Raw genomic sequence first — 21,334 nt, forward strand, 5'->3', positions numbered from 1 at the left:
ACCTATCGTATTATCTTAGACTTGAGCTTTCATGGCCCTGTTATTATCTTGTTTGTCGGAGATCATCATCTGACGGTTCTGGAGCGACTCCACGCGCACATCCGTCCAGTAAAACATCCGAACCAGTCAAACCCATCCGAAACGTCGGCAATTGCGATAGTCAACTACGGCAAAGTCGTTTTCCACAACGGAACTTGGTGCGTTTGACATGTATCAGAGATACGCCGAAGGTGGTCAGCCTAGAAGCCAAATGGCAGAAGATGCGCCCTATGTGTCATGGATCGTGCGCGATCCGATATTCGGAGCGCGAGGTGCTATTCAGATTGACATGGCCGGATCGTCACATTCGTTACCACAAACTCCGTAAGTCAAGCTCTCACATGCGATGAACCTAGCTAGACACAAGAATCCAGATGGGCTGGTAAGTTCATGAATTACGACTTCTCGTGTTCACAAGACTGAGTGATCAACAGAGAAATGGACCGTCCACACGGACTGCCCATGAGGTTGATCACAGCTGTGGACTCGGATGGTCGTGGACGTGAAGCTGGAATGACTTCGAATGTTCAGATACTCCTATGACTACACAGTACCGAATACGGTCAGTACGGGATGGGACTCGTCTCCTTCAACGAAGGTGAGGTTGGCAACAAGAAAACGGCTGTTCAACGCGCTGTACGTCTCCGATGCTGTTTCCAGATGGCTAGCATGGTTGATTCTGAGCATCAGTCTTATATCCATGGGTCGCCGGCGAATACTCACACGTAAAGAAGGTCTGAGGTGAAGTATTTACTGCCGAGGTAGTAGGTGAGTCAGCAGAACCATCCATGACGTACGGAAGAGGTGTACTTACCCAATACCAGTGACGTGCAGATAGGCCAACTTCTGGTCGACTTCCCAGCGCAAGGGCAGTGACACCACGGGGAAGAAGGCTCCTGAGTTGCTGATGACTCCCGTATCCGCCGAACCAGGGAGCACGGTCGCTGCGAGCTTGCCCGAAGTAGGATCGGTCAAGTTACCACTGCGGAGTTGAAGGTAAGCATTGTCGTGCCTTTGGGCTAAGGACTGTATACGTACCCTGTGATGGGAGCATAGACACGGGTCCCGAACGTGCTATTGTTGATGGTCTCCACATTCGGTAAGTCCACATCTAAGAATCCTACGAACAGGGTGCCAAACTGGGGTGGCGCTGCAGGTGTGGCGGCTTGCGCAGCTCCTGCGAAGAAGGTGGCTAGAAGAGAGAGGAATGTGAGGGCGCGCATATCAACTTGAAGAGTTGTGAGGCTGCGTTTGGCATGCCCCTTGCACACATACTTATAGAACCGGACACCCCCAATTGCCAATGCGAATTATCAGGGACCCCGAGAAAGTGCGGCCGCATGGCACGGATGACGAAGCTTTGAACGCTCTGCAGTAGGTAGGGAGTACGCTGTACTACCGTGCCGCGCAGCCATCGGTGCTCTACTATACCGCGACGGGGGATGACGCATCTCCCGCATCGGATCCGGAGCGCACTCTGCGGCAGGTATCCATGCCAGACTGCCCTTGAAAGGGCACTTCCTCCCACGGCGGATCGTTTCAATGATCAACATTCAATAACCACTATTTGCTTGGGTTCCACTGGCACTGTCACCATTCTGCGCCAGATCGGAGGTGATGTGGGGATACCTAGACAAAGCACTTAGTAAGTCCCGGTGGCGACTCCTTAGAGGTCTTCAGGCGCCGCACTCACATGTGGGGATTCCGCCGTTCACGGTGTTGGTCGGACTCGGATGGTGTACAATCCACCGTTTGCCAGACTCGGACGTGGCAGAGGGCGGGCCGGGGGCCCGACGAGGTGGCTATGCACTGACGAAGAGTGACTGCCAGCTTGGGAACTCATTCCACTGGACGAAGAAATTTCAGGAGTCCTATAGCTGCAGACTGGGGAAGTCGTGAGCACATGGCAAAATGGCGAGGCAGGCAGCTCAATTCAAGTAGTTAGCACTGCGCAGGTGCAGCCTGACCGACGTCCGTGTTGGACGTCAGCCTGAACCTCGGCAAAGACCGACAAGGTTGGAACAAGCTAGTTGGCGCTTCACTTGACCTTCAGGGGGCTTGACTTCGACTCGGACAACCACCAAGACTCAAGTACTCAAGTTAGCCAATCACCTGAACAATCTCATCCACATCATCTTTGTCAGCATGTCCTCTATTTCAGACGGGAGGTGCGCCCGAGTCAGTTCTACTCAAAGTTCCAGCTGTCTCACTCTCTTCCTCAGTAGTACTACCAAATGGCGATACTGGGCGTCCCCAGAGCAGTCGATTCTAGGCCCAGAGCTACCAGAGATTCTGCCGAGGACAACATTGCCCCCTATGCAGGGTACAATAGCGGGGAATCGCATAATCCCTATCTATATTACCTCGGCTGGAAGATGGCAGCCAGTGACTTCCGGCAGAAATTTGATCCCGGAGAGAAGTACTATGGGAATGAACGACGTCTATTTTAACAGCCATATCAATAAGGACTGTCTTCGGCTACGTGAGCGATGGAGGTAAGTCTAGCCATCCCAGGTTCTAGTCTGGACTACATCACTGTGTTCATCCTGCGGCCATTTAACCCAGTTCGGCCTTCAGCGGGTTCTCCCAGCCCGAAGACACCGTGGTGCTATTGTTTTTCGCTACGAACATGATCAATAGGGACATCGAAGGGGCGAAAGACGACAACCTCATCAAATTTGTCATGGACTACTACGGCACAGATGATGAACCGCAGTGGTATCGCGGGAGAGTCAGGTATGTGGACCTGCTCAGGACAACATACTATTTATCCCTGACTGCAAGCCATGTAGCACACGACGTTAGGCCAATGGGTACATTCGTTGCGAGACAGAATCGGTGAGCCCTGGCTAACAAAGGTGTAGAGAGACGGACCCGACTCATGGAGTCGCCCTCCAGCGTCGTTACGCCGGGGCCCGCGGAGAGACTCCGTGCTGCATCTTCCTGTAACAGAATGAGCCGAGCCCAACTACCCGCATGGATTCCTCGGACACCACGTCGGTAGTAGTAAAACCAATGAATGTACTGACCGTATATGAGCGATTTGCTCTGAGACCTCAAAAGAACGATTAGCTGGTGCGACCAATCTTGACCGGGTGTTACGGTCAGCGAGTGGATATCCCGCTGAAGCCGGCTGAACACTGTACCCTAATCGTCCAACGATAAGTCTGATAAAGAGAGTACATACTACTACGCTGCGACTAATAAGACTGGATGATCTCGGAAGGCAAGGTTTGCACAGGCCCGGGAGGATGTACAACGGAGTCGCTGAGAGTCGCTGCGAACATCCTGGACGATACCCACGACGATAATTTGCCTGGGGATCGCCTTCGAATGCCGGTCTCCTCTAGTCTTCAAGGGAAGACACCTCAATTGGATTATCCGAGGCGAGGATCCGAAGCGCAGGGTGAACTTGGCTGGCCTTCCGGTGGACGAATGAAGCACTTAAGGATGCGACTATGCAGTAGGGCGCCCAACGCACCGACGGTCAGAGAACGATGAAGAGACCCAATAAATACACATACTGACTGAGCACGCATAGCTCATACAACAGCTTTCGCTTTCGCTTTGCCCTTCAGCTTGATTCCCAAAGCATTCTTTCCCTCGAGCTTCTTCCTCTTGAGAGGAGGAGCACCGATGGATGACTTCGCGGATAGCAAGGCTCGCGCCGAGTCGGGTAACAGACTCTGCAGGTCAGGCTCCTGGGTACCTGCTTTGCGCTTTACGGTCACGACCGCTTCTGACGACGCCCCGCCGCTCGAACCTGCGCCATTAGAAGAAGATGCCTCCGCAGCAGGGACCTTGGCGAAGACTTCTCGCACCAGTTTCTCGTCCTCCTCCTCAGCAAGCTTCCTTTCCCGGTCTTCCTCCGTCTCAATCTCCTCCATCCCTAGTCGATCGAGCAAGTCAACCGACTGGCCAACGCGCTCATTGCGAGCATTCCGCGCTCGAATGTCCTGCAGAGCGTCGAGGATGTCCATCTCGCGCTTTGAGTCGACGGTGCGATTCTCGAGCGCCTTCATGGGGTTGTTCTCCTCTTCTTCGAGCTTGGCTAATCGGTCCTCCTCCTCGACGGACTTCTCGTCCCGCCATGGCTCAAAGTTTCGAGAGGCACCATGTTCTGCGGCATAGTCCGTGTTCTTGGGATCCGTCTTGAAAGTGATCTCGGCAGAGCAGAGCGTGCTGTACGAAAGGTGAGATGGGTATATGGTGATGAACGGGAAGAGGTATGCTCACCATTTGATATAGAAGCGGAAAATCTTGATGTCATAATAGTCTTCTCCCTCCACAGTCTCCTTCCGCGCGTTGAACTTCTTGCCTTTGTAGATGTACTCGCCACAAGTATTGCAACGCCTACACGAGATGAGACACATAACAACAGAGCTGAATAAAGCAAAATGCTTACATGGAGAAAGGAGCCATGAGACGCACGACCTGCTGAGAGTTCTTGGGTTGTCTCCGACGGGGAATGAGAGACGGATCGAAGTCCGGGGGGAAGTACTTGTTGAGGACTATCTCATGGGTCAGTCCTGCACATACAGCTTCTAGTGTATAGCTACATACCCTTTCGCTCAGACATGTTGACGAACTAGAGTGCGCTGACGGAGGGGAAAAAGAGGCGGTTGGCGAAGGTGGAAGTGGCTGATAGAGGTGCAAGCTGGATGCAAGGGCGCTCTGTCAGCGAGTTCCCCGCACAGGCCCGGCCCGATCAGATCTGTCTGCAGCCACTTCGCCTCAGAGGCCACCGCGCGTGCACTTGTGCATCTGTCCCCGACTGTCCCCTCGCTCGAATGGCTGGTCTGCAGTTTTGGAAGCCAGGAACGCTCGGCCCTGGTAGCAACCTTGACAGAGCAGCGGAAACAGAAGAGAATGTTGTTCCGAGCGCGCCCTCCACTCTCTCCCTCCAAGCATCCAGGGAGCGGTTACCCATCTTCAAGCACAGTATGTGATACCTCCCATCTGCATAGCTGAGATTCACCGACCACTCTCTCAGGGCAAAAACTCTTGCATGCGGTGGAGAAGCATGGTGTGGTCATCTTGGTCGGGCAGACAGGTAGCGGCAAGACTACTCGTATGTCTTCCCATCTCTAGTCCATGCCGTCATATCTCATGAGCTACTCAGAGCTGCCTCAGTTCCTCTATGAAGCAGGCTGGGCCGCAGAGGGTAACGTGATTGCATGCACACAGCCTCGGCGCGTGGCTGCAACGTCAGTCGCAAACCGTGTCGCATCGGAGGTCGGGACAATGCTGGGAGATGAGGTCTGTCAGTATCACGTCTGTCTAAACCTGGTGGCTCATACCACGCTTGTTCAGGTGGGATATACCATTCGCTTTGAGGATGTCAGCGACAGAGAACGTACCCGCATCCTCTACATGACCGACGGCATGCTCTTTCGTGAGACTCTTGTCGACCCTCTTCTCAGTCGGTACAGTGTCATAATGGTCCGTCTGACTCCTTCGAGCTTGCGCCTTCTGCTCATCCTAACCAATAAGGTACAAGATTGACGAAGCACACGAAAGAAGCGTATATACGGATCTCCTCCTGGGGGTGCTGAAGAAGTGAGTACCCCGACGTCTTGAAGCGATCAGCTTGTAACATGCTCACCCAAGGATTCGCCGGAAGCGTCCTTCCCTTCGCCTCGTAGTATCTTCAGCCACTCTGGATGCTACGGCCTTCCTCGACTACTTCATAGCAGGCAACAGCCCAGATGAAGCGGCTATAGTCAGCCTGGAAGGCCGTGCGTACCCTGTGCAAGTAGCATATCTCCAGGAGCCCGTCCCGGACTACGTCCAGAAGGCCGCTGAGGTCATCTGGAACATCCATCTGCAGGTTTGCTAGCCCTCAATCATCTCCGCCGCCGTCTCACTGACTCGATATGTAGCAAACACCAGGTGATATACTGGCTTTCTTGAGCGGTCGTGAGGAGATTGATCGCTGCTTGGAACAACTAGCAGAAATGCTACCTACGTGAGTCTTGCGTTTTAAACAGAGAAGAGTGGATCTCACAAACCATTGCGGACTTAGCCTCCCACGGAACGCGAAACGCATGACATTGCTTGCGCTGCATGCCGGCCTGACAACGGACGAGCAGCTCAGGGTCTTCGAACCTGCTGAGAAAGGCACACGGAAAGTCATCGTCGCTACAAACATTGCTGAGGTATGTTTCCTCTACATTGACGACACGAACTCTCGCTCATGTCCTCGTAGGCGAGTGTGACAATCGACGGTATCAAATTCGTCGTAGATTCAGGCTTCGTCAAGGTTAGTCGCCGCCATCGGATATCAACGATATACCGCTGACCTACTTGAAGATTCGCACTTACAACCCTTCGACCGCTATGTCGTCTCTCATCACTACGCCCATCTCACAAGCGTCCGCCACCCAACGCGCGGGTCGTGCGGGACGAACATCGGCTGGGTTCTGCTATCGGCTGTATACCGAACGCGCCTATAGGCAACTACAGCCGACGACACCCCCGGAGATCACTCGGACGGATCTCACTACCCCGATTATCCAACTTAAGTCCCTTGGGATCGATGACCTGATGAAGTTCGAGTGGGTGTCTTCGCCACCCGCGGAGAGTGTGCTCCGGGCTCTCGAGGGTCTGGCGCACGCGGGTATGATTGGAGAAGATGGACGGCTTACTGTCATCGGCGAGAAGGTCGCCGAATGTCCCGTGGAAGTTAACGTTGCCCGCATGGTGAGCTCTCCTTTGTCCTGTCGTTCTACAACGAGTCCTTACAAGTCGGGAAAGCTGTTCGCCTCGAAGGACTACAAGTGCGGTGAAGAAATTCTAACAATAGCGGCCATGACGACCGTGCAGGTAAGTCTCTTAGGCTGATAATAAACTCGGCGACTGAGGACCCGCAGGACGTCTTCATCATCCCTGAAGGCGCGGCTGGTGCTTTGGCCGAGCTTGAGCGTAGAAAGTTCACTGCTGAGGAAGGGGTGAGTGGCAATCTTCTCTGCCGAGATCTAGGCATACTCACCAACTTGATTACCAGGACCATCTCACATTACTGAACGGTATGTCATCCCTCCAACTTCATGCCCTTCGCGCTCGCTGACAAGACTTGCCAGCCTATAACGCATTCACGCGATATGGTCGCTCATCGTCGTGGTGCAAGGCGCATGCACTATCCTTCCGCGCAATGTCGCGGGCGGTCTCGATTCGATCGCAGCTCAAGAAGTACATGCAACGGTTTGGTCTTCCCCTAGACAGCTGCGAAGGCGACGCGAAACGATTGCGAAAGTGCCTTGTTACTGGCTACTGGCGTAACGTTGCTCGATGGGCCGCCGATGGTACCTACAGAGCGGTCAGAGGGGACACCGTAAGTCTCGGTAAAGCATTCAGCGTATGGCTTCACTGAATAGTATTCCATGATCAGGTCCTGCACGTCCATCCTCACTCTGTGCTCTTCACACGCAAGCCGCGTTCGGGCTGGGTTATCTTCCACGAGATGGAGGAGACCAAGAAAACACAGTACGTCTTGATGTTTCTATGGCGCGGCGTTGGTTGATACGGACAACCACACAGAATACGTATTTTGACAGAGATAGAGCCCGACTGGTGAGCGAGCATTGATATTTGTGTCGATGCAGAACAATTACTGAGTGTCTCTTCAGGCTGTTAGAACACGGACACAAGTATTATGACAAGCATTCCGGGGCCAGTGTAGCTTCTCAGTAGCTCTTGTGATCTGTCTCGTGTACCGTATGATGATTATACATCGTGGTCGTTGCCATTGTACCAATATCTCCGTGTTCGCGGCGCACGACGTGCGGCATTCCAGGTATAGAGGCGTCTCCTCCGGGCGTCTCCGGACTTGCCTTCCCGCCACCTCGATCCTTGCCGTCTCTGTCTCAGTGTCTGTATCTGCCATGGGGGCCTCCCAATCATCGCCGCAGCAGGACGAGAAGGTCTTCACGCCGGACACCTCTCTCCACGTATGTCTCCTCCATCCCGTTCTCGAGACCGCCTTTTCTTACCCTTCTGCAGTTCTCGGAAGATGTCGTGAACCAACTGGTCGACCACCAGGCCTCGCCCGAGATCCCCCACGAACGCCAGGTCACCCTAGATGCGCACATCCGTTCGCGGATACAGTCCGAGCTCTCGCACCTGCAGCAGGAGGAGGAGCGGGTGAGGGAGGAGATCGAGCGTGCGCTGGAGAAGGAGAACCTCGACCGCGAGCGCGGCATGGCCGGCGAGGAGAGCGCGTCCGAGGAGGCTGGTCCTGCGGGCTCGGTGAAGAGCAGCGCCGCGCTCATGGGCGACCTCGAGGAGCTGCGGGGCAAGATCGAGAAGTACCACGCCCGCCAAAACTCGGAGGAGCTTTCCGCCGTCCGCGCAAAGGGCGAGGAGGTTGTCTCGTGCTACAAGTGCGTCTATCCCTGTTCCGTTCGTCTCCGGATGCGTCCTTATAGTACTCCAAGATCACATCCCACGACTACTCTCGATTGCTGGAAGGCTGTTGAGGAGTTCAGGGCATCCGTGGCACAGGTAGAGCAGGTGCGTAAAGTGTCCCAACCACGAACAGCGTTTTCTCATTTACTCGTACAGCGATACGTGAACTCCCTACGGTAGTACTAGAGCCGCAACCCAGTTACATCTCCGTCATTATACTCGTGTCTACAAGATGGTACACTAAGTCCGACTACATACATCCTGACGTACAATCGTCCATTGCGATCCCTTGCGAAGGTGAGTAGACATAAGAAGTCGTCGGGGAGTCATTTGTCCGTTATAGTCCGTCAGCAATCATAAGAATAGTCCGCACCTCCAACCTCCGGAGTTTTCACCGTCGCGGCAGCTCGTCCTCCCCTCCATACGCACATCCCACAGGCTCCCATGGCTGGTCATCAAATTGCGAGTAGCCCGATCCCGTACTGTACTCGGACAGACGGTTGTTTGATGCGACCGACGTGCGGTACCGGTTCCAAGGAAGATAGCCAGCGAGCAAGGATCTCCGGTTGCCCTCGTTGGTCAACGCCAGAAGCAAACTGGACGGAACCCCGGACGGCCTCTCTTCGACAGCACTTTGGGTGGAGTACTGAGATGCCGCGCTCACGGTCGACGCTTGATGTGTAAGACGGTGCTGCACGGACGGTACATCCGTGGGAGCTGTCCAAGACACGGGCGGATGCTCTCGCCTGGGATTCTTGCGAGGTAACGGCGGAGGCACTTCCGACTCACGCTTCCTAGGTTCGCCCTTCAGCTGTGCCGAGGGCGTAGGTGGGCGAGGAGTCGGAGGAGTTGGCACGGATTTCTCGGCATCTGCGAGTATGTCAGATATGTCCCGTAGTCTTGATCAAATGTACGCACCAGCAACACCCTTCTTCTCAGAGTTGCCCTGCAGAGTCGACTGGCTTGAGTAGGGTGCCGAAGATGCGAACTTGACCTTTCGTGAATGGTGCCCGCGGATAGTAAACGCGGGTCTGTGCTGTGTCGCGGGGAACGACAGAGTCGATGCGTTCCTGCGCGTGTTCTCTCGCACCTCCAGGAAGGCGAGCTGAGAGGGGGATGAGCACTCGCTTGCAGAGTCACACGAGGATACTGAGACGTACTGTTTCTTTACGTTCCTTCGCCTTCTGCCGCTTGATGCATCTACCCCACCAAGTCCAACCGACGACAGCTACGAGAGCAAGCACGACGCCTGCTGCCGCGCCTCCCGCGATGGCTGCTACTGGCACATCGGACGAGTGGCGCTGTGCGACAGCACCGAGCGTTGGGAGACTTGCCGAGCCACCGGTAGTGATTGTAGTGGTGAGGATTGAATGTGAAGGAGTGACATCGACGACAGTGGTGACGGCGGTGGGGGCAAGCGAGCCAGACGCGCTTAGACTGTGCTTGGATGTCGCGCTGGAGGAGGCGGAGGCGGTGGAGGAGGCGGGGGCCATTGGGAGGGTGACGAGGACTGGGAGGAGTCGAGTCCCGGGGAGAAAAGCGGGACGGGCAGCCTCGTGGTGCGAGGGTGATATAGATTATCTGCCATTGAAGCGGAGGCGAGTGTCAATAATGTCATGCAGCACTCACCAGCGATTTTTGGGCTGCCTCGTGTCCGGGGCCTGTCTGCTTCTCGCCCCCGCCATTCTCACTCCCCGCACGCGCACAAAATCCAGAAGACGCGGGCAGGAACAAAGCCAGGCCCAGGTACGCCTTCATGCTAGAAAAAGTACCATGTGCACATGTGCACCACAAAGATCAGATACAGCGACAATCCTAAGTATGTACACGACTGGGCGTACACAACACAAGCCCATCTCACGCCGCGGCGCCAGAGTCCTCTTCGGCAGCTTCCATCGCCGCAAGGGCCTCCTCGTTCAATGCCTCCGCCTCAGCCATGACCCGCTCCTCCAGCGCACCCACCCGGGAGACCGCCTCTCGCCTCTCGCTGTCCAGCTCCGCATAACGTTCCTGCAGCCGGCGTTCCCGCTGCTCGAGCTTCTCCACCTCCTCCTTCAACCCTGCCAGTCGGATGGGGCCCATCGCAGTCTCGTTCGTCCGCAACTTCGAGAAGCTCTCGTACTCGAGCTTCGTCTTCTGCAACTCTCCGAATGCCTCCGTGATGCGTTTCGCGAGCGCCCCAGAACGTGCCTGGTACCCTCCCAGCATGATGTTCAGCTTCTTCTCCGACTTGGCTGCCTTGCTCGCCTCCTTCGACATCACTTCTCGGTACGCCTCCAACTGAGAGGTGTAGCCCGCCACGCGTGCCTCGTGCGAGATGGAGCTGGGCTCCACCCACGAGTTCGAGGCTGCGTCGTAGACCAGCTTGTTCCGGATCGCCACCCACGACAAAGACTCGTCCACCTCGTCCTGGTCCGTGAGTGTCACGACGCCACGCCTGAGCACGTCTTCTCCCGCACCAGGATATCCAAGAGACGTAGCGAGCTCGTCGTAGATCAGCGACTTCGCGGTCGCAAGAGCGTCATCCGGTGGTATCTGGTATGCCGAACGAGTGCCGCCAGGGTGAACGGTGCCGGGGATAGGATGCGCGATAGAATCATGGTGTAGAAGGTCCGCAATCTCCGCATGCACTAGCCTTGCCGCCGCACCAAGATCTGAGGACTCGTCATCGTCCACGGACAAATCGGCCATCAGGCGCGCCACATCCACATTGGCCGGGCGAGGAAGGCCGCGCTGCACGACTTGCGATCGACGCGCGAGGGCCTTGCGCTCCTCTTCCTCCCGCTGGCGCTTCAATCGGGCATCCCGCTCAGCTGCGTCTTCCTCGGTGACGGCGTGGCCTGCTACCAGCTCTTCTTCCTCATCCTCAGGCACGAGCAGCTCGAAGTTGTTCTCCGGCTTCGGTAGGCTCATAAAGCCGGTCTTGAGAGCTCTCTTATTAAAAGAGCCAGCCCCGGCCTCCGATCTCGGCGTAGCGCCTGGACCCAAACCCCCAGCGTGCATGGGCGTCGCCAGAGGATTGGGTGTGAACGCGACCTGGTGACGAGGAGTCGCGCCTTCAAAGCCGGTACCGCCCTGTGGCCCGACATGCATTGGCGTGTTCTCTTCTCCGAGCAAGGGGGTCTGGGCGATGGTCATATTCCGAAGGTTTCGGGCTTCAGACATGACGTTATCATCTATAGGAACCGATAGTTAGTTGAATGAGAACGTCCAATCACATCTGAGAGACTCACGTTGAGGAGCTGTTCGAGGAGTCCGCGCCATCTTCGCCCTCTCCAGACCCTCGTAGTCGTTCAGTAGCTTCGCAGAAGCCTCCGTACCACCGCTGACCAATGCCTTGGCGTTCTCACCAGCCTGGCCAATCTTGACGATGTCCTCCAGCTCCTTCTCTCCAACCTGAGCTTCAGGAAGGACCAACTTCCGCCGCCTCCCGATGGACTCGGCCTCCTTGAGCTTCTGGATCTGAGCGTCGCGGGCGGCGACGAACTTTGTCTGATGAGGAGCCTCGCCCTTGCCATCCTTCTTCTGACGTTTTCTCCGTTCAGCCTCTTCATCCTCCGGCTTGCGCTTGTTCTCGAGACGTCGTAGTGTTTGGCCGACGGGAGCGGTAGTGGCACGGGCCTGTTCGTCCGAAGTGTCGTAAAAGCCTGGGGCGGGTTTCTTCTCGAAGGGGATGTCTGCGTTGTACTGCATATCATAGTGTCAGAACGCCATCACAGCCAAATGAGCCAAGAGCACGCACGTCCATTCCCTTCTTCTTGGTCTTGTGCCGCATACTGTAAGGACAGTCAGCCGAGTGTAGCAGAACCAACACAATGTAGTACGCACATAATACCCGCAGCCTTCAACTCACGCTTCTTCTGGAGCACGGCCAACCGCCTTGCCTCCTCGAGCTGCCTTTCACGAGCCTTGCGCTTTGCCTTCTTGCCCTGAGTGTTCGCGAGACGAGCACGAGCCTCCGAAAGCATCTCCTTCTCTGAGTCGCGGCAATCGTCAGATAGCAGTCGGTAACTGCAACATTAGGGAAACTCACCATCTTCGTCCATGTCAATAGGATCTGGCCGCGCAGGCTTCGTCTCCGGATCGGGGTCAATCTCTCCGGGACGCAGCCTACGCACGTCATCTGCACTGGGTCCTGCCTCCCCTCCCGGACCCGCCAGTCCCAACTCCTCGTTCTCCTTCGCCTCCGCCTCGTCGAGCAGCTTCTGGTACCGCTCCAAACATTGTGTTGCAGTTCGGCCAACGATGGGTGCTATTGTCCTCCATTGCGTGGGCATCAGCTTGGCGAGGTGCAGGAGCTTCTCGTCCTCCGTCTAGCGCGTCATCCGCTCGATGAGCCCTCGTTCCACCGAAACAAGAGCTGTACGTACCTTCGACCATTCTGTCTTCTTGATGGAGGGATCAAGCCATTCGTACCACCGTGCCTTGCACTGTTTTGGGGTCTTGCGGACGAGGAGAGATGATATACGAGCCCTAGTGAGGTCGCCGTCAGACGGGCCAAATTGAAGCAGTTAGAAGAGAATATCACGCACCACTGGTTCTTCCCATACTTTGCAATCGCGGCCTTGAGAACCTCGTCCTCCGTGTTCTGCACCAAGTCGTCAGTTTCCATCTCCGGGGACCTGCGTAATGCATGACTGAACGCACTTTCCAAACACCTAAAGACGCGCCACAAGGCTGTCAGCGACGGCTCCCTCAGCGTTATGATTGGCCTACGTACCTCCTTTGATGATGATGCGGACCATTAGGGCAGAATATACGGGTTACAGAGAAGCAGCGTGACGGGGAGATGGTGGTCAAAGACGACGAGACTCACTCAGCGCCGCCATGGCCCAAACATTTCCTATTCCGGCCATTACTCCTAGCACGTGACCTGCGCGAAATATTCGAGGCGACATGTCCAAGTCTTTCGCTGCACTCGACATTCACCGCATCCTCGCGCCGCTACCCAACCCTGCTTGGCATGCCTCCCTCACTACCTTCAAAGAAGCGCAAGACGCGCGAGGCGGACGACACTCTCCGTACTATCCAGGACCTCGAAAAACAACTCACTGTCGCTGTATCTAATGGCTCCTCCCTGAACCCTCTTGCCGATCTTCTGGACATTGCCCTGGGTACAGAGAGCCCTGCGCATCTGTCCAAGGCCATCTATGCGCTGTACAGGGTTTTCGTTGTCATCATTACAAATGGCCTACTATCTGGACCGGACCGCACGGAAGAGGCCAAAGCAGTCCGTGCATGGCTCCTCGAGAGGCTGCATAGTTTTGTGGACCTTCTGGCGAGTCTGCTGAAGGATGAAGAGCCGTCTCTAAAGGTGCGTCACATCTCCAATATCCCGAAATCTCGCAACTCACACACAGAGCAGACTTCTTCTTTAGACATCTTGTTTTCCCTCCAGAAGCATTTGTCTTCCTCCCTCACGCGCACCGGCGACAGCAAGCAGCCTCCACAATTCCACGTCTCGCACTTCCGCAAAATCGTATCTGCACTACTTCTGTGTCCGCCCTCGCACCGTGCTGCGGGGTCGAAGAAGCGGAAGACGGACGCAGATGCTCTCAATGACCGTACGCTCGACCCGGAAGTGCGCGACCACTTCGTCAACACTTGGTTTAGCGTGAACGACGATATACGGTGGTTCTTCCTCCGCGATGCAGCGTTTGTTGACTCACCTCACATATCATGCATTCTGTCACAACTAAAAGACCGCATTCAGCGTCCTTATCTCCAAGCATTCTTTCTCCGAGGCGCCCCAGCTTCCAGGGAACCTGCTCTCCATACTGGAACGCCTGACCACCTTCCCCACAAAGGGGTCTGAGCTGAACAGCTGGTGGGTCGAAGAGATGGGCACCAAGCCTCCTCCCGCGAAGAAGTCCAAAGGAGGCGGCGACGAGGAGGACGAAGACGAGGCTCCGGAGGAGCAAGCCGACGCAGACGAAGAGGATGACTGGCGCAAGTTCTTCGACGAGCCTGCTGCGAAGCCTGCCGCGGAAGGGAAGAAGGGCCCGGCGGCACGCGTGCACACGCTGACCATCCACCAGTCCCTGCACTCGCTCGCTGCACACCGGGCGGTCTTCACGCGCGCATGGCTTGCGCTGCTCCCGCAGCTCTCGCTGGGCTCGAGCGAGTCCACGAAGGCATACTCGCTTAGGGTTCTGAACGTCCTTCACCGGGGTGTCATCCCCCATCTTACGCGACCGATCCTGATCATGGATTGGGTCAGCTCATCGGTGGACCTCGGTAAGCAGCGAAGTGATTTGTACCTTATATTCAGCCCCCGCTCAACAAACTGTTATATGCAGGAGGCACCGTCGGTCTTCTAGCGCTGAATGCGCTATTCACGCTTATGAAGGAATACAACTTGTAAGCTCATCCGAGTTACGCATATCCGATCTAAGCACCCCAATTCATGGCACTGCGGCATCATACAGGGACTACCCTTCTTTCTACACGCGACTGTACGGCTTCCTGGACAGGGACGTCCTCCACCTGAAGCACCGAGCTCGCTTCTTCCGACTCACGGAGCTCTTTCTCAGCTCGACGTGAGTGCCCGGTTTCCTATTCACGCTCCTCGAGCACTGCCTGTCCACAGCCCCACCAAACCTAACTGATCGCGCTCGCACATGCACAGTCACCTGCCGGCGAACCTGGTCGCCTCGTTCGTGAAACGGCTATCAAGGCTCTCGCTGAACGCGCCACCGGCAGCGATCATCATGCTCATCCCGTTCACCTACAACATGCTTCGCCGGCACCCGGCCTTGATGGCCATGATCCACCGCACCGAGGACCTCACCGGCGCAGACTGCGGTATGTCATCCCTTACTCAACCCCGCCCCCAACTGCCTGTTTGGCTTCCTTCCATCTCGCGAACGCATTCGCTCACTGACTACGCGCCCATCTCCATATCTTTGGTCGCCGGGTTCGCACACAAAGACGGCTTCGACGCTTCCGAGGGCAACCCGAACCTGACGAACGCGCTCGAGAGCTCGCTCTGGGAACTGTATACGCACCGCCAGCACTACCACGCGTCCGTCTCGACGCTCGCCCGGATCTTCGAAGAGGCGTTCACGCGGCCGAGCTACGCGATGGAGGACTTCCTCGACCACACGTACGGGACGGTGAGCTTCTCATTCATTACCCGCGCCTTCCGCCTTCCGCCTTCCGGCCCTCTGTTCCCTGCCGGCGGTTGGCAGCCCTCCTCGGAATGAGACGCAGATAGGCTCACGCCCCTTTGTTTGTCTGCCAGCTGTTCGAGACCGAGGCGAAGCGCAAAATCCGCAAAGAGCCGGCGACGGCGCTCGAGCTCTCGCAGGTGCCTGAGGCGGACGGGCTAGACGAGCTGTGGACGATCGCCTGACCGTTCCTCGGGAGCGCACTGGACGGCGCGAGTCGTACCATGTCACTCTTTGGCTTGGCCGTACGTTCCAGCTCCAGGTACCACGAGTTGGAAACCGATGTGTTGCCTCCTGTCCTGTGCACCCATCCTCCAAACGGTGCAATGTGTATTGGGGTCCTGCCCGCTGTGGCGAGGCCGTGGCACTGGGTGCAGACTATCCGTTAACCTCGGGAGGCTAGAAGCATATAATGAAGACGTTCGTGAGAGCAGCTCTAGGCGCGTCATGGCATTGTCAAGCCCACTCGGTCTGGTTCGACGAGGCGCGAAGCGGCGCACCCTCGTTTCAATCGTACGTATGAGTGCAGGAGCCTTTGACAGCGCCTTGTGTCCTTCCTGCTTCCGACAAGCTCACTCTCACCGGCGGCTGCTGTGATCGGAACCGTTTGTGTGAGCGCGGGAGGTGACGTTGGCCTCGGTGACCTGCTTGGGTTGCCACGGAGTGGCTTCTTCAACAGGTGCAGCGCTTAGTATTGAGTATTCGTTATGGCCGGTGCATGGATGGGATGCGTTGAAGCTCGTCGGACGCCTGGTGGTGGAAGGGCCGGAGCACGAAGCTCGCGACGGGTAAGCTGTACTTGGGGCGGATTCCCATCTTGTGTTCAAACGCAAACTGCTCGCAGGGATACGCGGGAGCAGGAGATGTGTCAAGCGCCTGAGGGCGAGGCTGTTAGAAAGCCGGGGTGGTCATCGAGTGGTCATAGAGAGTGTGCTCCACGCTTCGATGTGCTTTGTACGGTGTCTTCACGCGGAGAGACTGTCGGCGTTCCATCAAGTTGGCGTCCGTTTGGAGCCAGGCCAGCGGGAGTCGTGTGCGACAAACGAGGCCGGCGCCCACCAGCCGGTAAATCGCCGGGAGCAAAAGCGACTGACGTCGCTCCGGGCTCCGGGACGCTCACGCCGAGTGTATTCGTGCGGCGACTGGGCCATGCAGGGAGTTCTGTGAGGCAGCAGGCATGGTGGGGGAGGAGAGCGGCGCGGGCGGCCGAGGCTTATAGGGATAGACTATCAAACGCATGAGGAGCTCTGGATAGGCCGCAAGGCGCGACGAGAGCCGGTGAATGAGTGCTGGATTTGCGCGAGGGCGATCCCGGGAGTCGCGCCGGGCGAGGAGATATGATAGCCTTTGAGAGGCTCTGAGCGGCGCGTCGGACTCTATCACGACAGGCCGGTGAGAGGCCGAGGGCGAGGGCGTGGCGGGCGTCGACAGCGTGCTGCATGTAGACGACGACAAATCGGTGAATTCGACGACAAGCGCATATGTAGAGCACGGAGGACACAGAAAACAAGAGAATTGAGTTTGCGAGTCCTGCAACGTGTTGCGAGGCGGAGCGCTGGGATACGCGTTGGCTGTGTCCCTGTCTGGCGATCAAAAAGTAGCTTTGTGTGCCGGTGAGCAGCGCACATACGCCGAGTGGCGTTGTGCAAGTTGTCGCGGGCCAGGTGGGCACGAGAGAGAGTGTGCGCAGGAGAACGTATCAGACACTGTGACTGTGTTCTCCGCGCACGCTGCGGGAGGAGGAGGGGAAGACAGCCGGCGATGGGGCCGAGCGGGGAAGGTGGCCAGCCGGGGAGCAGATGAAAGCCCGAGAGCGTGTGCCTCGGATGCCGAGCGTCTGCCCAGGCGCGCATCTGACGTCGGCCCAACGCCCAGCTGCGATCCGCGTGCCCCAGCCCGCGCGAGGTGCAGCCGTGTGCGCATGCAGCCAGCACTAGCTACGTGGTGCGCAGACTGCGAGGGAGCAGGGGCGGGGCAAGGGCGGATGGGGGGGCAGCTGAGCGCAAAGGGGCCGGTGACTTGGTCGCTGCCTTATCTGGGCGGTTCCGGCGTCTTGTAAAAAAATGAAATTGGCCGAGAGACGGCTCCAGCGCGGGCTGTGATTGGGTGCCGGGCGGCGGGAGAAGTAGCCGGAGAATGAAAACCGGCGAATAAAGGAAAAAGGCCGTCGGCAGCAGGGCAGAACGCCTTTTCCGGCCCATTTCGCACTTATCGCTTTCCCGGCGTCTCCCTCCACGTCCCAGTCTCACGTCCCTCTCCCTCGCTCCCTTTCCCATCTTAACCCTCCTCCTTCCTCCCTCCCCCGCCGCCCTCCCCCTCTTCCTCCCCCGTCCCCCCTCCCCCGCGTGCACCGCATCTCTCCCCCCGTCCGTCTCCGCCCTCGCTCCCTGCTCACCGTCTTCCAGCTCCTCGTCCTCATCGTTCCTCTTCCCCCGCTCCAATCATCCTCGCTCTTCAACCTAGTCGCCGTCTCTCCCCTGGCGCTATCAACATGGATCCCCAACCCGTCTCCGCCAATCCTCCGTCCGTTTCTCCCCTTCTCCACCGTTCCACCAGTCCATAACTTCACTTCTTTTCTCTATCCAGCACCAAGACTCCCGTCGTCAGAGGGGCCCGCGCCTGCACCGTCTGCAGGCAGGCAAAGGCACGTATCCCCCCTCTGCCTTTCTTCTACTCCTCCCCTCAACGTCCCCCTCAGATGAAATGCGTCGGTGCAGAAGATGGCACAAAACGCTGCCAACGCTGCCAAAGGTCCGGTGCCGAGTGAGTGCCCTCCCCCATCTACCACAGCCCCCCCTGCTCATCCTCTGACCCACCCCGTCAGATGCATATTCGAGAAGCACCGTCGTGGCCGTAAACCCGGTTCAAAGTAGGTCCTCTCTCATCTTCTTCCCGTTCATTGTTCACCTGTATCTCCTCCTACCATCAGACTCTCCGAGGCATCCAAGATGCTCCGGCGCCTCGAAAAGGGCCTCAACAATGCAAAAGCAAAGCAGCCCGCCAACGCAGTCTCCCAGCCCTCATCCTCCGCCCCCCCTTTTGGTCAGGAAAGTCCTTCCAGCGGCCCCTCCTATCCTGGTCCCTCCGGCAATGGCTCCCACTCCGGCCACCAGTCTGATGACGATCAGATGGACGAAGACGAGGAAGATCGTCCTGACGAGGGCGCTCTCTATCCCGCCAGTCTCATTCGCACAGCACAGCGCTCCTCCTTCCTGGACATTGTCATGAACAAGGAACCCGCAGAGCACACTCCTCCCCACGGCAGCCCCACCGACCGCTCGTCCCACATTCCGCACAAACAGCCTTCCCAGAGCCCCACCCGTTCCCAGGCCTCTCCTCTCCCCAAACCCTCCTCCAACCTCTTCCCAAACGCCCTCAAGGACCCCGTCTCCGCTGGCATCATCCCCGAGGAGGAGGTAGCGACGTTCTTTGACCTCTTCTTCCTTCGTCTAAACCCGTTCATCAACTTGTTCGATCCCGCCCTTCACTCGCCGAGCTATGTCCGCTCCCGGTCGCCCTTCTTGTTCACCACCATGCTCATGGCCATCTGCAAATTCTTCCGCCCCGCATCATACCCTGCGGTCAAGCAACTCGCTGACCAATGGTGTGTCTACACCTTCTCCGAGATGCAGGAGAGCGTTGAGATCGTCCAGGCCTTCGCCTGCATGACCTACTGGAAGGAGGCTGGTGAGAAGAAGACGTGGTACTACATCGGCATGGCCTCCCGCATGGCCATTGCTCTTCGCCTTAATCGCCAGTCGCGGCAAATGCACGAGACGGAGCTTCAGATGCTCGAGCGCCGCAACAAAGAGCGCACCTACCTCGTCCTCTTCGTCCACGACCGCTCCCTCAGCATGCAAACCGGCAACGCGTGGATGCTCCAAGAAGACGACCTCGTCCAGCGGTGTCGCAGTTGGCACGAAGAAGGTCCTCTTCGTCGTGAGACGCGTCCAGAGGACGTCATTGTCGCTGCCTTTACTCACCTTCGCCTCATTGGTTCTCGTGCCACGGACGCCATGTACAATCATAACCGCACGACCTTGGTCGAGAGCGAGTTGGTCAAGTTGAACGCGGAACTCGACGAATGGATCAACGTCTGGGACATGGAGATGCGCAAGTGTGAGTGCACTTGCTTGCGGTTCATGGCAATGATGATTCTGACTTTGCCTTTCTAGCCCCACTAGCAGATCCCTTCCATGTCTCCTTCCTGCTCTTCTTCCAGTCTCACGTTCGACTGTTCCTGAACACGTTTGGACTCAACTCAAAGATTGAGATGGGAAGTCGTTCGCCTTCCAGCTCCGAAGCAGTCCGTCAGTGCTTCAAGAGCGCGCGTACTAATTTGTCGATTGTGTCGAAAGACTTTGCGGGCACGCATGTTCTGGTAGGTTGCACACCCGGTTGTGGGCACGATGTGATACTGATTGCATTCAAGCGATACGGTCAGGAGTCCATCACTGTGATGTCTGCATATGCGGCCATCGTACTCTTGAGGGTGAGTTTCCCTGCATACACCCATGACTGGCGGCACTGACATCTGTCTGCCGTAGCTTCTCCGCAACCCCAGCGCGATCGTTCAGCTGGGCATGAGCGCTGAGGAAATCTACAGCATCGTCAACAAGGCTGCAGACGCATATGAGGGTGCTGGTCACGTAACTGGGTCGGCAGTCGACTCGGCTGCATACCACGCTCGCTTCCTCCGCCGCCTTGTGTCGATGGATCAGGAACGCGCACGCCACCATGCAGACCAGAATGGTTACAGACAGGAGGGCGTGCCGTCTTCGTTCGCAGGAGGTAAGCTTATGATTGACTTTAGCGTAACCCAAGTTGACATTCGACGAAAAGGCCTTCCCCCGCTTCGCTCCTCAGTGGGAATGTCCATGCCCTCGATGCACCAGTATCCGTTGTCCCGAGACCCCGCTCAGCACCCACAGCTCGCTCCGCTGACGATTCCCGGCTCCTCATCGCAGGGAATGCAGCACTTCCCGTCGTCGGCTCACAGCGGATACCCTGTCGGCCCATCGCAGAACATGACTGGCCGCGGCATGTCCTCGTACGGCGCCCTCCAGCCGATGAGCGAGTCAGATCACGACTATTTTGAGTACATGCTCAACGAGGTCGGGTCTGCGGGCGAGGCCTTCTTCTCGCGCACGAACGGCACCCCTTCTGCCGCTCCTGGTGGCTACATGGGCAGCGCCGTGTCCGAGTTTGGGTACGGGCACGCTGGCTCTTATCGCGACCAGCCTCCGATGCAAACGTACGGCACGCACGAGCATGGCCGCCCCACCCTCCCGCCGATGCAGTCGTTTGCGAATGGCTTCGACGGCTCTCGGTGAGTCCGTGGGCATGCGCTCGCTGTGCTCGTCGCGTCTCGTCTCGTTTCTTGGAACTTTCCTGCGTCTCCGGTCGGACAGGTCCCCTCTTCTCGAGCTGAATAATTATACGAATGTAATATCGCGCACACGCCGCCCCCATCGCTGTCCCCCTTCTTCCCCGCCCCGTCTCACCCGCTGCGCCATGTTCGTCCGCCCGTTGTCACCGCCGCCTTAACCGCTATGCCTATGTCAGACTCCTGCGCTCCGCTACCCGCTCCCCTGTCCATACATACGCCTCGCTCTCAGTATATTGCCCTTGTCTATCGCTCTGCCGTCGTCGCCCATAGCACCGTCCCCCCAGCTATTCAGATCTTCCATGTACATTATCACGTTGATATCGTTGTCCCT

The 21,334-nt window shown here is 57.2% G+C and overlaps 11 protein-coding genes across 11 annotated transcripts; 6 read left to right on the top strand and 5 right to left on the bottom strand.

Moving 5' to 3' along the window:
* Positions 1–503: 503 nt before the first annotated feature.
* On the bottom strand, positions 504–1,660 carry L226DRAFT_178074 (uncharacterized protein). The gene is made up of 5 exons (XM_067672689.1): positions 1,315–1,660; positions 1,078–1,231; positions 854–1,021; positions 763–792; positions 504–703 (listed from the first exon to the last, which is right to left on the bottom strand). Exons 1-5 carry the CDS (start codon positions 1,379–1,381, stop codon positions 583–585), a joined length of 540 nt encoding a protein of 179 aa, XP_067540286.1. The 5' UTR covers positions 1,382–1,660; the 3' UTR covers positions 504–582.
* A 463-nt stretch (positions 1,661–2,123) lies between these two features.
* On the top strand, positions 2,124–3,290 carry L226DRAFT_178109 (uncharacterized protein). Its single transcript, XM_067672690.1, has 5 exons — positions 2,124–2,207; positions 2,265–2,534; positions 2,605–2,775; positions 2,832–2,877; positions 2,938–3,290. The coding sequence occupies exons 1-4, from the start codon at positions 2,185–2,187 to the stop codon at positions 2,842–2,844; spliced, it is 477 nt and encodes a 158-aa protein (XP_067540287.1). The 5' UTR covers positions 2,124–2,184; the 3' UTR covers positions 2,845–2,877; positions 2,938–3,290.
* Positions 3,291–3,581: 291 nt separating this feature from the next.
* On the bottom strand, positions 3,582–4,618 carry L226DRAFT_566296 (DUF572-domain-containing protein; the record flags this gene model as incomplete). Its single annotated transcript, XM_067683898.1, has 4 exons — positions 3,582–4,221; positions 4,276–4,392; positions 4,445–4,550; positions 4,603–4,618. The coding sequence occupies 4 exons, from the start codon at positions 4,616–4,618 to the stop codon at positions 3,582–3,584; spliced, it is 879 nt and encodes a 292-aa protein (XP_067540288.1).
* A 160-nt stretch (positions 4,619–4,778) lies between these two features.
* On the top strand, positions 4,779–5,814 carry L226DRAFT_178179 (P-loop containing nucleoside triphosphate hydrolase protein). Its single transcript, XM_067672693.1, has 6 exons — positions 4,779–4,980; positions 5,033–5,110; positions 5,162–5,298; positions 5,353–5,481; positions 5,540–5,598; positions 5,663–5,814. The coding sequence occupies exons 1-6, from the start codon at positions 4,830–4,832 to the stop codon at positions 5,682–5,684; spliced, it is 576 nt and encodes a 191-aa protein (XP_067540289.1). The 5' UTR covers positions 4,779–4,829; the 3' UTR covers positions 5,685–5,814.
* Positions 5,815–7,120: 1,306 nt separating this feature from the next.
* L226DRAFT_178125 (uncharacterized protein) lies at positions 7,121–7,448 on the top strand. Its single transcript, XM_067672691.1, has one exon. The coding sequence runs from the start codon at positions 7,193–7,195 to the stop codon at positions 7,409–7,411; it is 219 nt and encodes a 72-aa protein (XP_067540290.1). The 5' UTR covers positions 7,121–7,192; the 3' UTR covers positions 7,412–7,448.
* A 471-nt stretch (positions 7,449–7,919) lies between these two features.
* L226DRAFT_608739 (uncharacterized protein) lies at positions 7,920–8,625 on the top strand (the record flags this gene model as incomplete). The annotated part of the gene is made up of 4 exons (XM_067685967.1): positions 7,920–7,988; positions 8,041–8,420; positions 8,475–8,550; positions 8,602–8,625. The coding sequence occupies 4 exons, from the start codon at positions 7,923–7,925 to the stop codon at positions 8,623–8,625; spliced, it is 546 nt and encodes a 181-aa protein (XP_067540291.1).
* Positions 8,599–10,048, bottom strand: L226DRAFT_608740 (uncharacterized protein). Its single transcript, XM_067685968.1, has 3 exons — positions 9,606–10,048; positions 9,364–9,550; positions 8,599–9,315 (listed from the first exon to the last, which is right to left on the bottom strand). Exons 1-3 carry the CDS (start codon positions 9,936–9,938, stop codon positions 8,837–8,839), a joined length of 999 nt encoding a protein of 332 aa, XP_067540292.1. The 5' UTR covers positions 9,939–10,048; the 3' UTR covers positions 8,599–8,836.
* A 133-nt stretch (positions 10,049–10,181) lies between these two features.
* On the bottom strand, positions 10,182–13,253 carry L226DRAFT_499896 (uncharacterized protein). Its single transcript, XM_067677740.1, has 9 exons — positions 13,166–13,253; positions 13,093–13,103; positions 12,978–13,033; positions 12,816–12,918; positions 12,479–12,758; positions 12,274–12,421; positions 12,188–12,221; positions 11,679–12,132; positions 10,182–11,621 (listed from the first exon to the last, which is right to left on the bottom strand). Exons 1-9 carry the CDS (start codon positions 13,188–13,190, stop codon positions 10,303–10,305), a joined length of 2,430 nt encoding a protein of 809 aa, XP_067540293.1. The 5' UTR covers positions 13,191–13,253; the 3' UTR covers positions 10,182–10,302.
* A 120-nt stretch (positions 13,254–13,373) lies between these two features.
* On the top strand, positions 13,374–16,101 carry L226DRAFT_529929 (CBF-domain-containing protein). The gene is made up of 8 exons (XM_067679717.1): positions 13,374–13,759; positions 13,811–14,100; positions 14,159–14,682; positions 14,745–14,805; positions 14,874–14,984; positions 15,074–15,249; positions 15,376–15,560; positions 15,689–16,101. Exons 1-8 carry the CDS (start codon positions 13,409–13,411, stop codon positions 15,797–15,799), a joined length of 1,809 nt encoding a protein of 602 aa, XP_067540294.1. The 5' UTR covers positions 13,374–13,408; the 3' UTR covers positions 15,800–16,101.
* An 823-nt stretch (positions 16,102–16,924) lies between these two features.
* On the bottom strand, positions 16,925–17,572 carry L226DRAFT_178148 (uncharacterized protein). The gene has a single exon (XM_067672692.1). The coding sequence runs from the start codon at positions 17,465–17,467 to the stop codon at positions 16,994–16,996; it is 474 nt and encodes a 157-aa protein (XP_067540295.1). The 5' UTR covers positions 17,468–17,572; the 3' UTR covers positions 16,925–16,993.
* Positions 17,573–18,195: 623 nt separating this feature from the next.
* L226DRAFT_178781 (uncharacterized protein) lies at positions 18,196–21,070 on the top strand. Its single transcript, XM_067672695.1, has 7 exons — positions 18,196–18,377; positions 18,439–18,483; positions 18,544–19,733; positions 19,790–19,995; positions 20,047–20,106; positions 20,162–20,405; positions 20,457–21,070. The coding sequence occupies exons 1-7, from the start codon at positions 18,313–18,315 to the stop codon at positions 20,945–20,947; spliced, it is 2,301 nt and encodes a 766-aa protein (XP_067540296.1). The 5' UTR covers positions 18,196–18,312; the 3' UTR covers positions 20,948–21,070.
* The last annotated feature ends 264 nt before the right edge of the window (positions 21,071–21,334 follow it).

Source organism: Lentinus tigrinus (genome assembly GCF_003813185.1).
Source record: "Lentinus tigrinus ALCF2SS1-7 unplaced genomic scaffold L226scaffold_3, whole genome shotgun sequence".
NCBI classification, from domain to species: Eukaryota; Fungi; Basidiomycota; class Agaricomycetes; order Polyporales; family Polyporaceae; genus Lentinus; species Lentinus tigrinus.

Excerpts from the sequence above, each read along its gene's own strand:
- L226DRAFT_178074 (XM_067672689.1), bottom strand. The coding sequence starts at position 1,381 with ATGCGGCCGCACTTTCTCGGGGTCCCTGATAATTCGCATTGGCAATTG. Across the intron at positions 793-853 it reads CTGCACGTCACTGGTATTGG|TAAATACTTCACCTCAGACC; the intron begins GTAAGTACACCT and ends CTACCTCGGCAG. Across the intron at positions 704-762 it reads ACCTCAGACCTTCTTTACGT|CCATCTGGAAACAGCATCGG; the intron begins GTGAGTATTCGC and ends CAACCATGCTAG.
- L226DRAFT_178109 (XM_067672690.1), top strand. The coding sequence starts at position 2,185 with ATGTCCTCTATTTCAGACGGGAG. Across the intron at positions 2,208-2,264 it reads TCCTCTATTTCAGACGGGAG|TACTACCAAATGGCGATACT; the intron begins GTGCGCCCGAGT and ends CTTCCTCAGTAG. Across the intron at positions 2,535-2,604 it reads CGGCTACGTGAGCGATGGAG|TTCGGCCTTCAGCGGGTTCT; the intron begins GTAAGTCTAGCC and ends CATTTAACCCAG.
- L226DRAFT_178179 (XM_067672693.1), top strand. The coding sequence starts at position 4,830 with ATGGCTGGTCTGCAGTTTTGGAAGCCAGGAACGCTCGGCCCTGGTAGC. Across the intron at positions 5,299-5,352 it reads GGACAATGCTGGGAGATGAG|GTGGGATATACCATTCGCTT; the intron begins GTCTGTCAGTAT and ends ACGCTTGTTCAG. Across the intron at positions 5,482-5,539 it reads GTCGGTACAGTGTCATAATG|ATTGACGAAGCACACGAAAG; the intron begins GTCCGTCTGACT and ends ATAAGGTACAAG.
- L226DRAFT_178125 (XM_067672691.1), top strand. The coding sequence starts at position 7,193 with ATGTCGCGGGCGGTCTCGATTCGATCGCAGCTCAAGAAGTACATGCAA.
- L226DRAFT_608740 (XM_067685968.1), bottom strand. The coding sequence starts at position 9,938 with ATGGCCCCCGCCTCCTCCACCGCCTCCGCCTCCTCCAGCGCGACATCC. Across the intron at positions 9,551-9,605 it reads CGAAGGAACGTAAAGAAACA|CTCGCCTTCCTGGAGGTGCG; the intron begins GTACGTCTCAGT and ends TCCCCCTCTCAG. Across the intron at positions 9,316-9,363 it reads TGAGAAGAAGGGTGTTGCTG|ATGCCGAGAAATCCGTGCCA; the intron begins GTGCGTACATTT and ends ACATACTCGCAG.
- L226DRAFT_499896 (XM_067677740.1), bottom strand. The coding sequence starts at position 13,190 with ATGGTCCGCATCATCATCAAAGGAG. Across the intron at positions 12,422-12,478 it reads TATTGACATGGACGAAGATG|AGAAGGAGATGCTTTCGGAG; the intron begins GTGAGTTTCCCT and ends GCCGCGACTCAG. Across the intron at positions 12,222-12,273 it reads TTGAAGGCTGCGGGTATTAT|TATGCGGCACAAGACCAAGA; the intron begins GTGCGTACTACA and ends CTGTCCTTACAG.
- L226DRAFT_529929 (XM_067679717.1), top strand. The coding sequence starts at position 13,409 with ATGCCTCCCTCACTACCTTCAAAGAAGCGCAAGACGCGCGAGGCGGAC. Across the intron at positions 14,101-14,158 it reads TTCTTCCTCCGCGATGCAGC|CGTCCTTATCTCCAAGCATT; the intron begins GTTTGTTGACTC and ends GACCGCATTCAG. Across the intron at positions 15,250-15,375 it reads CCTCACCGGCGCAGACTGCG|ACGGCTTCGACGCTTCCGAG; the intron begins GTATGTCATCCC and ends TCGCACACAAAG.
- L226DRAFT_178148 (XM_067672692.1), bottom strand. The coding sequence starts at position 17,467 with ATGCGCGCCTGGGCAGACGCTCGGCATCCGAGGCACACGCTCTCGGGC.
- L226DRAFT_178781 (XM_067672695.1), top strand. The coding sequence starts at position 18,313 with ATGAAATGCGTCGGTGCAGAAGATGGCACAAAACGCTGCCAACGCTGC. Across the intron at positions 18,484-18,543 it reads GGCCGTAAACCCGGTTCAAA|ACTCTCCGAGGCATCCAAGA; the intron begins GTAGGTCCTCTC and ends TCCTACCATCAG. Across the intron at positions 19,734-19,789 it reads GGACATGGAGATGCGCAAGT|CCCCACTAGCAGATCCCTTC; the intron begins GTGAGTGCACTT and ends TTGCCTTTCTAG.